Here is a 14627-nt window from a genome sequence, read left to right on the forward strand (position 1 = left end):
TATATATTCTGTATCTATATTCTACTCCATCACCTTTGAATACCACACTACAAATAAATAAATAAATTCAAGGTGTCTCTCATTTGCATTGTGTATCATTTACTAGGCCATTTCTCAGTCTAATTCTTTGATTTTATACGATATTTTATTCCTTTTTTTTTTTCTGATTCGAGTATAATGAACGACCTGATATATTTTTAAAATACTAAATAATTCTAATTCTAATAATATCCTCTAAAAAAATAAAATGATTTGCAATTAATTATAAAATAAATCCATAAAATTTACAAATCAAATCAATTTCAATTAAGACGGAAAGTGAGTCGAGCTGAATTAAGTTAGACCAAGATGAAGCTCAACTTACAAAAATTAAGCTTGACTCACGGCTCGACTCATTAATAATTGAACTTATTTTTTTAAGTTCAAGTTCAGCTCACCAAAAGACTCAGTGGCACAAATAACAAAAACATAATTTATAATTCTATATCAATAACTTATAATTTATATATATTAAAAAATATTTAAAAAGATCAATTTTTTATATTGTCTTCTATTAATTATAAAATTTTTATTTATGTCTTAAATCAAAATTATATATAAAAAATGACTATAAATTTTAAATAATTAAGAACATTAATATATAAATGTGTTTCTCTTATTCTCTTCTATTGTGAATAATTTAATTAGATTTGTTGCATTCTACTCCATCATCCATTCAACCTACAATAAATAGATTAAATACATATAAAATATATGTATTAATAGTTTAATATATATAATCAAATCAGGTTACGAGCTAATAAATTGAACTTATCCAACTTCAAACTCAACTCATTTAATTTATAAGCTTAATTTCAGACTCAAAGGCGACTCATGAACTCACAAATTTAGCTTATCAAATTATTAACACCAAATTATTAACGAGTCAAACTCGAGATGGCTTGACTCACTTCGAGCACTAGTTCCAATATAGACATCTCACTTTAGAAAATTCGAACTCATTATACGTTAAAAATTAGCTCAACTTCGTACCCTTGTCGGTGAGTGAATCAAATATAGTCTTATAGTTTTTTATTTGACGACAATTAACTGTGTTAAGGATATACATACTAAAACATACTTCCAAAGGGAATATACACACGGCAATCCATGCAAGGCACCCATATCAACAATAGACAAGAAATTAGCATACAGCAATGATGTTCAATTTCTGTTGCAATATTGGACATCACACTGATAAACGCTCACTTCCAATCAAGCATGTCCAATAGCCAAAGGACTTCTTCCTTTGAGTTTGCCACATCACAGAAATCCATTTGGATCCCAAATACATCAATAACCTCTTCATTCCCATCTTCCATGAACAGCAACGAGATCCATGCCCGGATGCCGGATAGAAAAGGGTAGACAGGGGATATGTCTAGGTAGTCGAACGCCAAGGCTCTGTACGAAGACCGATCAATGTAATCGAACATGGACTTGTTTATGATGCGAGCAACCTTATTCGAATCCTTTCGACCAACCATCACAGAGACACTTACATTCTGATTTTGTCCTGCAGGGATGGTAAATCGAGGCTCAACAGGTAATGTCATCTTGTACTCAGAACCCTCCAGGTGAAACTTGAGCAAGTCACATACTCCAGATGGTGGAATCTTAAACCCGGGTTGAAGGACAGAGCCGGGGACCACTTCTGAGAAGAGCAATGTGGTTTCAGCCCAAATGTCAATGAAGAACTCTAAATCGTCGAAAGAAATTCTTGGTGGGAGGAGAGTTCTTCGGTGCTGGCGCCTACAAAAAGTTTGATATAACTTATAGTAGGTTACAGATGGTGGGTTAGGACGCTTGCACATTGAAGGCCATCTGTTGGAACAAAGACATTTCCATAAATAATCATCGCTAGCTATGTCTCTCCACTGCTTAGAAACAGCCATACAAGAAGCAAGGTCAGCGCCATCCAGTAACGGGAAGACAGCCTTCAAAACCTCCTCAAATGCCATTCACAGTTGCAAGCTGCAATTAAAAAATGGAGTAAATTAATTAATGATCATTCAGACATTCACTACAATGAACAATAAAACATAAACAACTGAAGGATTCCTAAAGACTGTATAATAATCTCTCGAATTGAAGTACACAGTATAATAGCATTACTTTGCTCAATCATGTATATATTAAGTACTTCGAAAGTATAACTCTACCACGAAATAACTAATTTCTGTATATTTAGAAACACAATGTAATCAGATAAAAGTAATGAAGTTGTGAGGGACTGGATCATCTGGAACAGTAAAATACAGTTACTAGGACAGTATATTCTCTGGAAAAGTGAGATACAATTCCAGTAACAGAAAATTCATAATGCTCCATTCCAGTAAATTGCTCTATAACAAAGCAAATATCTTGCATCAGCTTTTACTAACCTTTTTTAACCCCATTAAAAAGGGTATGTTTGGTTACATAGGTGGGAATCGGAGACAAATCAGTATTTTGCTACAAAAATGAAGCATATATATTTATCCTCATATTTTGTTACTCTACCAAGCAACTGTAAATTGATTGAGTCTAATTTTTATTTTCAGCTACAAATTTCCTAAGTACTCAAACAAGCACACCAGAATCAACATTGAACAAACCACATGATTGACAAATCGCAAATGAAACATGAGCCCTAACTGAAGATTTCCATTGCGAAATTCCAAGCCAATACGGATTGAGTTATTTAATCAGAGTGTCATTAAAGATGATGCCACCACGAATCACAAACTATCAGAATCAAAACCAATTAACATACATGAACAACAGCAACCATCTATTTTGATTAATTTAATTAGAACAAAAAAAAAAGGTTTTTTCCCCTCTATTTTTTTTCCTAGTTGATTCAGTTTTATAGCACTTTGACTCAAAGTAGAACAAAGCATTTCAGACTCCACATCCCATAGCTTCAACCAAAACGCATCCAAGCATAACAATAATAATAATAATAATAATAAATCGCGATGACCAAATAATTGTCCTAAAAAACAAAATTGAAGAAAACAACACAACACAATCGAAATCAGAATCAAGGGGGAAAAACAAACTGAAGAATACAAAATAAAAAAAATTTGCTAGAGAGAGAGAGAGAGAGAGATGAAACCGTTGAATGCGTGAGAAGATCTGAATGGAGATCGGAGAGAGGTTGATGGTGGGGATTGGGAATGCTGAAACCCTAAATCAGAATAGATGCAACAAGAGGAACAATGCTTGATTTGGTTTAGGTTCGAAGTGTGAGAAGAGATATCATCGCAGTCAAAAGGAGAGAAAAGGAAAAATCAGAGAGCAATGAAAACCATGAGACTGTGTCGAGAGAGAGAGAGAGAGAGAGCGAAAGAGTAAGACGGAAAGCGCAAATTCGGTAAATTAACAAATGTACGGAGAATTTCTTGGTTAATCCAACATTAAATAATTTTTTTTTATTTATGTTGTGATACTGAATACTGATACATTATTAATGTAGCTATCTATTTTTTTTTAATCTCATATTAGATTTAAAATTTAAATTTATTTTTACGTTTTCTAAACTAATCACTTTCTGATATATCATAATATGAATAGATTAAAAATGAATTTATGGGAACGCTTCAGGAAAATTTCTTTTAATAGCAAATTAGTAAACTAACTACTAGATTAATCTAAATATTTTTGTTATTTATGATATCTCCTAATTCGATAAGTTGAAGACTAATCTATCGTCAATCTGAGCTCTATTTAAGGGTTACAATCTAAAATCCAAACTCTCGATAACTTCTGATATTTATGAGTATATATTCATTTTGATCCTCAAAGAATTTCAGACCAGACACTTTAGTCCCCAACTAAAATTAATTACTCGATTGGTTCCTAACAATTAATTCCGTCAGTCACTTAAGTTCTTTACTCTGTTAACTCTAACGGAAGACAAAATAGTTTCTAACAACTCTAACAAGGGACAAAATGGTCCATGATCTCCTCTGTTTAAAAATGTCTCCCAATTTCCATCATATCTCGCATAACACTAACAGTCTAACACTGTAACTTCAAGCTATACAATGCATACTGATAAGGAAATAGATATGGGATTAGGAGTTATATCACAATAGATAAGGATTATTCAGTAAAGGGACATACCCAAAAAGAACACAAAGGAAACATAAAAGATAGATAAGGGTTTTCTTACTAGACCTCTAAAATACCTGTTCTTAGCAACCTAAGTCACTGGAAAGGATTTCTTACTAGATCTCCAAAAAACTTGTCCTTGACAACCTAAATCAGAGGGATGAAAATTAAATCACTTAATCACACTAAAAAAACGTACAGAAAGCAGGAAATTTTATTCATCAAAGTTATGTAAATTGTCTCACTAAAGGTGTTTAAATAGACTCCTAACAAACTAGATAAAAGATAAGATAAGATAACTAATTTAAATCAGATTTGATCTTATTGGATTAGATCAAATTTGATTTAAATTTTAAAATCCTAAAGATATGATAACTAATTCAAATTAGATTTGATCTTATTAGATTAGATTTGATTTGATTTAAATTTAAAATATCTAAAAATACTACTAAACAAATTAAAAGTAAATCAAATCTTCTAATAAAGTCTAACAACAAAACAAACCTAAAATAAATGCCTAAAAATTCGAAAATAAATAATAAATTATGCCTCCCATTAAATTTGAAAAGCTTTATTGGGTTTCTTGTTTTTTTGCCTTAACCCAATGGGCCTTATGAATCGTTGTCCTTTCAGCACCATTATTTTTGAGACAGACTCTTGGTCTTCTTGATGTCCAAGACTGGCATGGCACAATTCTTCTAGAATTCAGATCCTTGAATATGACAAGATTATCATTCTGTCCCTTAGCTCTAAGATGACGAAAATGCTCTCCTGACCACGTATCACATACTCTATAACTTTAATGTTCACAAGAAAAAAATCTTTAACTTGTTTTCAACCAATTCATACTCAGGAAACTAATGACTATATCTCTCAACTACTTGTCGTCTTCGATAGATCCCATGAATCTAGACAACAAGTTTGATTTGTTAAGACCCGTCGTCATCGTTGCCATCTCTTTCCTCCTCTGCCCTATCATCTTCATGACCACATTGTCCACCATTCCAATCACTTCCTTCAGCTTCTTCTCCGAACCAATATTCAGTAATCACTTCAGTTTTCATATGAGCGGCAACGGCGACATTACTCGTTGTACTGATAGCTTGGATGCGAGGTCGAAGCTGTCCGCCAACTTGGACTCCGGGAAAGAAGGAATGAAGCACTCGGTGTCTATTTCAAATGAGAATTTGCATATGATATCGAAGGAGAATTTTCTCATAATGTCCTAATGTCCAACAATTTATATTGCTAGCCGGAGAGTGGAGAAAGGCGTGCCCTTGGGGTAGTTGTGGAACTTGGTCTTGAGGATGTCGTGGAAGTGGATGCTTCTGGTGGGTGAAGTGCAGAGGAGGCGGATGTACCAATCACAGAGATTTAGGAAGTGTAAGAGGATGAAGAAAAAAATGGAAAAGAAGACTGTGAAGAAGGAGAGTATGAATTTTAGGGTTATGCGAGATATGATAAAAATTGGGGAAGAACAGTATCGTTTACGAATAAAGGGATCATGGATCATGTTGTCCCTTGTTAGAGTTGTCAGGGATCATTTTGTCCTCTGTTAGAGTTGTCAGGGACCATTTTTTCTTCTGTTAGAGTTGACGGAATTAAGGACCTAAGCGATTGACGAAATTAATTGTTAAGGACCAATCGAATAATTAATTTTAATTAGGAATTAAAGTGTTTGATCCGAAATTCTTTGAGGATCAAAATAAATATATACTCGATATTTATTTAAGTGAACAAGTGAACTAATAATTGGACCAATTGTTAATCCAAGTTTTTCTTTGATAGAAAGTTTAGGCAACTTAAAGTATTGTGACCCAAAGTTAGAAGATGGGTTGCTAGAAGTGGACCTATTGGTGTGCTTTGATGAGGAGGAGCCCAGCAAATGCAGTAGTCTCATAGTCAAAAGTTGTCTTGCTAACAAATGAAACGATCCAATCTGTATCTTTCAAAAATTTGAGTAGCTCACCTTAATTTTTTGATAAGATGATCTTTTAAAAAACAAGAACATGACCAAAAATATCTTTATATGACAAAAAAAAAAACGGTATATGGATTCAAATCCTAACTATGATTAGAAAATAGTTATATAGGAGTAGAACTATAAAAAAAAAGGAGAATATGTGTATCTTATGGATTCACAGGCATTCCGTCCCTCCCCATTTTAAAGATCTCGGCCAACTCCTATCAACGACAATTGAGAAAGAAAAAATGGTAAGTATGTGAGGAGTGCGTGTTGTATTTAGAATTGTAGATTGTCCAAGGTACCTAGAATTGGGGATTATCCAATCCACATGACAAAAAAAAAAAATTGACCAAAAAAAATAAAAAAAATAAAATCTTTTCATCATTTAAATTTCTATAATCATTAGGATATAAATAATTTCTCATCATAAACTTATCCGTCAATTTACTTTACTCAGGTGTTTTTCTTCTTTAAAACTGCACTAATATTAGTGTCATTTTAATACATAAACAAAAATTGTAGTCATAGTTCTAGTTATGCATCCATTTCATGGGTTTAAAAGTTGAGACAATAAGTTACAAAAGTATTAGCTAGGATAGTCAACTAGTTCACAAACAACTTTAAGTACAACTAAAGTCACATATACTCTTAAGTCACAAATTATATCACAAATTAAAGACACACTTTCTAAGTTGAATTGGAGCACCACTAATATATATGCTTATTTTACTTGAGCATATATATAACACAAAACTAATTAATAGTTATATGCTTTTATCCATTCAACAAATCTGTTAAAGTTTCTATTTATGGTTGAATTTTTTCTCTCCATAGCCATTTGTCACGGTAAATTTTTAGAAAGTTAGATTTAACAGTGTTTGTATAATTTTTTGGAGTATTTGAGAATACTCTAGATGGTTCTGGAATATTCTAGAATGTTCTAGAAGGTCCTGGAATATCCTAGAAAGTTCTAGAAGACTCTAGAAGATCATAGAATATTCTAGAAGAGTGTGGATTGATATAAAAGTACGAAGAGTTGTATGGAACAATCTAGAAGTATTTAGAAAGTAGTGGTAGGATAGATATTTATAAAGAAGGTTCTATATGATTAATCTAGACCATTGATTAGATTTAATCCTAACCATCCATTGAGGAGGTGGATGGCTATAAATAGAAAATAAGAGTTAGTGTGAGGGTGTGTGAATCATTTGTAACCACACTTGAGCAATAAAAGTGTTCTTTCCACCAAGCTTCCTTTCTCTTGTGTTCTCTTGTGTTCTTAGCTTTCTTGCTAAGTATTGAGGGTTAGGCTGACTTGGTCTTAGCTCAAGAGGTTGAGTAAGTCCGAGTGCCGGCACGATAGCGTTGGAGTGTGTCCAAGGCCGTGACAACTTGGTATCCGAGCAAGGTTCGAGAGGGAGCACAAGTGGTTTGTGGGAATGACTTCTAATATCACCATGGAGCATGTTGAGTCTCAAAGGGGAAAGGATGCTATTCCTTCTCAATGGGGAGGCAAGAAGATCCATTCTTCAAGTGAGCCTAGAGATGCTTTCAAAGAAAGCATGCTCCAAATCGAAGAGAAGCTTGAGAATTCCTTGAAGCTATTTGAGGAAGTTCGAGTTTGGTTCGAGGAGGCAAAATCTCGACCAACCATTATAAGGGAAATGACAAAGATTGATCTCCCAAAGCCAAAGGAGTTCAAGGGCGTGAGGGATGCTCGAGAGGTGGAGGACTTCCTATGGCAAATGGAAAGGTACTTTGAAGGCCAATGGGTGGTCGAAGAAGCAATAAAGGTACGCACTGCAACTCTCTATCTTTCTGATAATGCTACTTTGTGGTGGAGGAGAAAGAGCGTAGATATGGAGAAGAGTACTTGCAACATAACCACATGGAAAGATTTCAAAAGGGAGTTGAAAAGACAATTCTTCCCTGAGAATGTGGTTTATGAAGCAAGGAAGAAGTTGAGGGAGTTGAAGCACAAGAGTACGATTAGCGACTATGTAAAGGAGTTCACTACTCTCACACTTCAAATCCCCAACTTAGCATCAGAGGATGCATTGTTCTTCTTCATTGATGGACTCCAACCTTGGGCAAAGCAAGAACTACAAAGAAGGAATGTTAAGGATGTCGATGAGGCCATCATGGTGGCCAAATCACTCACTGAGTATCATAGGGGAGACTCTAAACCCAAGTTTTCTTCCAAGCCTAGTTCTACTAAAAGTGGGGGAGACAAGGGGAAGAGTTTCTCAACCAAGAAGGAAGGAAAATACTCTTCAAAGAAAGAGTACGAGGAAAAGAAGAAGGCTTTCGTACCCAAAGGAGGATGCTTCGTGTGCAAGGGACCACACCAAATGAAGGACTGTCCCAAGTTAGGGACTCTGGCATCTATCGCCGAGGAACGAGAGGCCCAAACTCAACTAACTGAGTGTGTTGGATCCATCCAACACATAAATACTGTGAAGGGCAAAGAGGCAAGCACTGCAGAAAAAAAATGCTTGATGTGTGTCAAAGCCTTTATCAATGAAAAACCTGTCATGGCTATGATCGACACTGGTGCTACACACAACTTCATCATGCCTGATGAAGCAAAGAGGCTTGGGTTGAAGATCACCGAAAAGAATGGTTGGTTCAAACCCGTGAACATCAAGGGTGAACCCCTTAAGGGAGTAGCAAAAGGGGTTGAGATGACTCTTGGTTCTTGGAAGGGCCTTGTAGATTTCTCAGTAGCACCCATGGACAATTTTAAAATAGTCATCGGACTCGATTTGCAAAAGAAGGCAGATATAATACCTATGCCATACTACAACATAGAATGCGTCATGGAGAAAGGGTCTCCATGTATGGTCCCTACAATCTCAAAAGTTGGAGGAATCCCAATGCTCTCGACCATGCAACTCAAGAAAGATTTCAAGAAGGGGAAGATGATGTCTTTGCTACAAGAGGAGTCAACGTCCAAAGGAGAAGTTGTTCTCCCTAAAATCAAGGAAGTCCTTGAAGAAAATAAGGATGTGATGTCTCCTGAGTTGCCAAAACAACTACCACCTAGGAGGAAGGTGGATCACAAGATTGAATACAAGTCAGGCAAGACTAATGTGGTAGCAGATGCGCTGAGTCGCAAGGATGAATTGGCAGTCATTTCTATGGTTGAAGGAGATATTGTGCACACCATCAAGGAAGGGTTGCAACACGATCTATTAGCCAAGAAGTTGGTGGAGTTGGCTAGAGAAGGTAAGACCAAAAGATTTTGGTTAGAAAACGACCTTCTCTGCACAAAAAGGAGAAGATTATATGTTCCTAAATGGAAAAATCTGAGAAGGAAGTTGGTAAGAGAATGCCACGATACCAAGTGGGCTGGTCACCAAGGTCAGCGAAAGACCTTAGCACTCATTGAATCTTCTTATTATTGGCCTCAAATGAGAGATGAAGTGGAGAGCTATGTGAAGACTTGTCCTGTGTGCCAACAAGATAAGATTGAAAACAAGACACCAAGCGGGTTGTTGGAACCTCTGCCTCCATCAGAGCGACCGTGGGAAAGTGTCTCTCTAGATTTCATTTCTGCCTTACCGAAGTCTGAGGGGTTTGGATCTATTCTCGTGGTAGTAGATCGATTTTCGAAGTATGCTACCTTTATACCCGCCCCTACTGACTGCACTGCAGAGGAGGCAGCACAACTATTCTTCAAGAATGTGGGGAAATATTGGGGATTGCCTAAGAGCATCATTAGTGATCGAGATCCACGCTTCACAGGACAACTATGGACAGAGCTGTTCAAACTCCTTGGGTCGAAGCTTCATTTTTCAACAAGGTTCCATCCTCAAACCGATGGGCAGACTGAGAGAGTGAATGCCTTACTCGAGTGTTACTTGAGGCATTTTGTAAGCGCTAATAAGAAAGAGTGGACAAAACTCCTCGACATTGCTCAGTTCTCATATAATTTGCAAAGGAGTGAGTCTACAGGGAAGAGTCCGTTCGAGATTGTGACTGGACAACAACCGCTTACACCTCACTCTCTTTCTTCCCCTTACTCAGGGAAGAGCCCTGGAGCTTATCATATGATTAAGTCGTGGGAAGAACAAGCAGATGTCACTCGTTCTTACCTCGACAAAGCTGCAAAGAGGATGAAGAAATGGGCAGATAAGAAGAGGAGGCATGCAAGCTATCAAGTGGGAGACAAGGTAATGATCAAACTTCTTCCACAACAATTCAAAGCCTTTCGCAAGGTTCATAAAGGCTTAATCCGTAAATACGAAGGGCCATTTGAGATCATTGGACGTGTTGGGGAAGTTGCTTACAAAGTACAACTCCCTCCCTCTATGAAGATCCACCCGGTCTTCCATGTGAGTATGCTTAAACCATATCACGAAGACCAAGATGAACCGAGTAGAGGTGATTCGAGTCGTGTTCCGCCTGTGGTGACTAGATCCTTCGATAAAGAAATCGAAGAGATCTTAGCTAATCGCGTTGTGAGACGAAGAGGGGTACCACCAAGTATCCAATACTTGATCAAGTGGAAAGGACTTCCGATAACTGAAGCTAGTTGGGAAGCTCGTGAAGATCTGTGGCAATTTCAAGAACACCTAGAGCGCTATCATGAACAGAACGCGACGAGGACGTCTGCGCATTAGGTGGGGGAGAATGTCACGGTAAATTTTTAGAAGGTTAGATTTAACAGTGTGTATAATTTTCTGGAGTATTTGAGAATACTCTAGATGGTTCTGGAACATTCTAGAATGTTCTAGAAGGTCCTGGAATATCCTAGAAGGTTCTAGAAGACTCTAGAAGATCATAGAATATTCTAGAAGAGTGTGGATTGATATAAAAGTATGAAGAGTTGTATGGAACAATCTAGAAGTATTTAGAAAGTAGTGGTAGGATAGATATTTATAAAGAAGGTTCTAGATGATTAATCTAGGTCATTGATTAGTTCCTAACCATCCATTGAGGAGGTGGATGGCTATAAATAGGAAATAAGAATTAGTGTGAGGGTGTGTGAATCATTTGTAACCACACTTGAGCAATAAAAGTGTTCTTTCCACCAAGCTTCCTTTCTCTTGTGTTCTCTTGTGTTCTTAGCTTTCTTGCTAAGTATTGAGGGTTAGGCTGACTTGGTCTTAGCTTAAGAGGTTGAGTAAGTTCGAGTACCGACACGGTAGCGTTGGAGTGTGTCCAAGGCCGTGACACATTACTTTAGATTCTCCCTCATGAAACAGTTTTTGTATCTTGCATGCTATTTCTTCTCTAGTTATTATAATTCCATCCATTGGGACAAGTCTCAATCCAACCTTCCAAACATCACAAATTAATGTTTGATTAATAGGAAAAGTATAGGTACCAATATATTATCTACCAACTTATTGTCAATAATAATTAATTATTATATTTTAAACACATGTATAAAAAGACACATCCAAAAAATATATTTATAAAGACACTTTTATTAGACACAATCATAAAAAGGCATTTTTATTAAACACATCTACAAAGAGTTAAAGATACTTCCATTAAATACAGTTATAAACAAGAGTTGGCAGAAATTGACATAAATGTTGTTGGTAACGTAGTAGGATTGTTAAAGAATTGGTCAGCAAAATAAGGCCAGCATAAAAATGGAACACCATTTACTACACCTTCCATAGTAGAGTTCCAACCACAATGACTTATGAAGCAAGCAATTGAAGGATGACTCAAAACCACATTTCCAAAAGGGAAAACTCTTTCTTCAAATTCTTTAAGAAAAGATTGGTTTTTCCCATTGTTGATATCTGCCCTTATAACCAATAGAAAAGGCCTATTGGATATATAGTTCAAGTCTAAGTGCAAGTTCTTGCAATTGAGAATGATCAAAGATAGTGACACTTCCAAAAGCAACATAGATAACTGAATTGGTTTCTTGTTGATCAAGCCAATTCAAACAAGATAGTCTTCTGGCCAAAAGCTACCAACATGGTCATTAGTTGCTAGAATTGGACCTATTGGCTATTGGTATTATTTGTGGAGCAAAGTCAAGTGTTGCTGGCTCATAATCATAGTTAGTGTTGCAAATAATCCAATCTGCAAGCTTCACAGATATATTATTCCTTTTTGTAAGATTGAAAACCGTATGTTGTGTGTTTTTGTCACCCAAGCATGCCCATGGAAACTCTCTTGTCTTAATAAGCATCATTGTTCCCAATTGAATTGCCTCATCTTTTGCAGGTGTTCCTAAAATGTAATAAAAGAAAACAATTTTTTCTCTTTATTCATCATCTTGAATATCCCTTTTCTTCTTTTAAGATAATATACTTGATTTTTAAAAGAAGTTAAAGAAATAGAGTTACATGGCTCTAAATATATATCCTTCTAATTGTTAAATTAAAAAGGAAAGGATTTCCTTGTTTTAGATTTTGAGCCATTGATTATATATTTATCTTTTAAATTCATTACATAGCCAAATATTATTATTTTTAGCCAATAATAATTTATTACATTTATATTTATAGAAGTTTTGTATATAAAAAATATATAATTAACACATATATTTATCAGAATTTACATACATAAATAAATACAGTTTATATTCACATTTTTTTAAATCTGTACATATAAATTAATAAAATTTATTTATTAGCAATAATTTAATATTTATACTAATTAAACAAGGACAAAAAATACTAAATGTTACTTATCCTAAAACTTTTTCTTTATTTATTATTTAGAGAGAAGTTTAGGATTATGGGAGGATTTTTATGATGATCTACTCCATAAAAGCTTGAGTATGTACTCTATATATAATTATATATACTCTCAAAAGATTAACTCTACATGCATGCATGATAAAATTTTCTAATCATCAATAACAATTGGGTTTGACAAATTTCTTACCCATCACCTTATTATTCATAACAGGTAAAAAATTATAGCATGAGAAACAAAGTCTAATTAAATACAAATTTATTCCCTATATCATGTAAGAAATAATAATTAATTTAGATAGTGTTTATTTTGAGGTATTGAAACAGAGACTGAGAGATTGAAACTCAGTATCATGTTTATTGGTTTAGAGATTGGTACTAAAATTTTTATTTCTATCTCTAAAATTTCAGTATTTCAGTACTTCTAAAAAGTAGAGATACAAGGGACTAAAATTTTTAAAAATGGAGACTGAAACTTTAATAATATTTTATACCTAAAATACTCTTATTTTAATTAATTAATTTCAATTTTACCCTTTGCGCAAATTAAATTAGAGTTTCATTCTTGTTTTAATTTCTGTCTTTCATTTTACACCAAATAGAATACTGAGATTTATTTTAGTTTCTGTCTCTCAGTCTCAATCTTTCCATCTCTGATCTGTTTCTCCACCAAATGCTACCTTAACACATGAAAAATGTTAAAAAAAAAGTGTGTGAATTCTCACCATCGGTGGCAACAATGAGTCCATCATCAAGAAGCTTTTGGATGTTGAAATGCAAGGCCAATAATGAAGCTGATGCAGGCCAAAATGCGACTGCTCTTATTCCCATCTTCTTTGCAACTTCAATTCCCCATCCAAAGTTTTCATCAATCACCAAACAACTGATTTTGTTTCCATTATTATTATTATTAGATTTGTTGATATCTTCTATGAGCATTTCCAACTTCTTAGGCATGACCTTACATGTTGATTCTGTCAACTTTCCAAGCAGAAGACTTCTATTGTCACCATCCTCTAACCCATCTGGGATTGAAACTAGTTCAATCATTGCATCTTTATAATTATTATGATCTGCTACTCCTTCTCCTAGAGAAGATTTCATGATTTGATTGTGAACAAAGTCAATGTTCACAAATGTGACTTTGATTCCATGCTTCACAAGTTGATGTGAAAGTTTAATGAGAGGAATTACATGGCCTTGTGCTGGAAATGGTATAACCAAAATATGTGCTTCACACATTTTCTTGCCTCTCTTCAAATTTTAAATTCCACGGGAAAAAAGGTTACAACTTACAAGTCAATAGCATTATCATTGCTTCTTATTAGTAGCTCTTATATGGCCACAATTATTGATATATCACTTTTTTTTCCAACTTATTATTAAACGGAGTTTAAATAAAAATGTTTAAAATATTTTTTTTAAATATATTTTTTATTAATTAAAATTTAATATATATAATCGATTAAAATAAACTTTGATAAAATCGTAAGTTAAAAAAATATTGATATTGATATTCAGATAAAAGTGTTTATCTGAATTAGGTGTTATGAAAGAATAAGTATATAACCTAAATTTAAAAGTGGAAACTCAGAAATAATTAACTTCACATAAAATTAATAATTGAGAGTTATTAGATAAAAATTTAGTCAAATTATTCAAATTATTTAACTACTTTAACCTAATTTTAGGTGAAGTTGACTGTATTAAATTTTTACCAAACCTAAAATAGTAAAAGCGACTCTCAGACTCACACGGAAAAGTTGCAAAGATGCGTAGGCTTATAGGAACCTCACATGATTTAATTAACAATTCTGTTAAAAAACCAACTATTAGAAGGATAGTCAATTAGG

The 14627-nt window shown here is 34.5% G+C and overlaps 1 protein-coding gene and 1 pseudogene across 1 annotated transcript; both read right to left on the minus strand.

Moving 5' to 3' along the window:
• Positions 1–1045: 1045 nt before the first annotated feature.
• Positions 1046–3397, minus strand: LOC130973247 (F-box protein At5g39250). Its single transcript, XM_057897691.1, has 2 exons — positions 3140–3397; positions 1046–2013 (listed from the first exon to the last, which is right to left on the minus strand). The coding sequence occupies exon 2, from the start codon at positions 1998–2000 to the stop codon at positions 1245–1247; it is 756 nt and encodes a 251-aa protein (XP_057753674.1). The 5' UTR covers positions 2001–2013; positions 3140–3397; the 3' UTR covers positions 1046–1244.
• A 7633-nt stretch (positions 3398–11030) lies between these two features.
• LOC130975842 (UDP-glycosyltransferase 83A1-like) lies at positions 11031–14016 on the minus strand (annotated as a pseudogene).
• Positions 14017–14627: the final 611 nt, after the last annotated feature.

The sequence above is a fragment of the Arachis stenosperma genome, chromosome 4 (assembly GCF_014773155.1).
Source record: "Arachis stenosperma cultivar V10309 chromosome 4, arast.V10309.gnm1.PFL2, whole genome shotgun sequence".
In the NCBI taxonomy this organism is placed as follows: domain Eukaryota; kingdom Viridiplantae; phylum Streptophyta; class Magnoliopsida; order Fabales; family Fabaceae; genus Arachis; species Arachis stenosperma.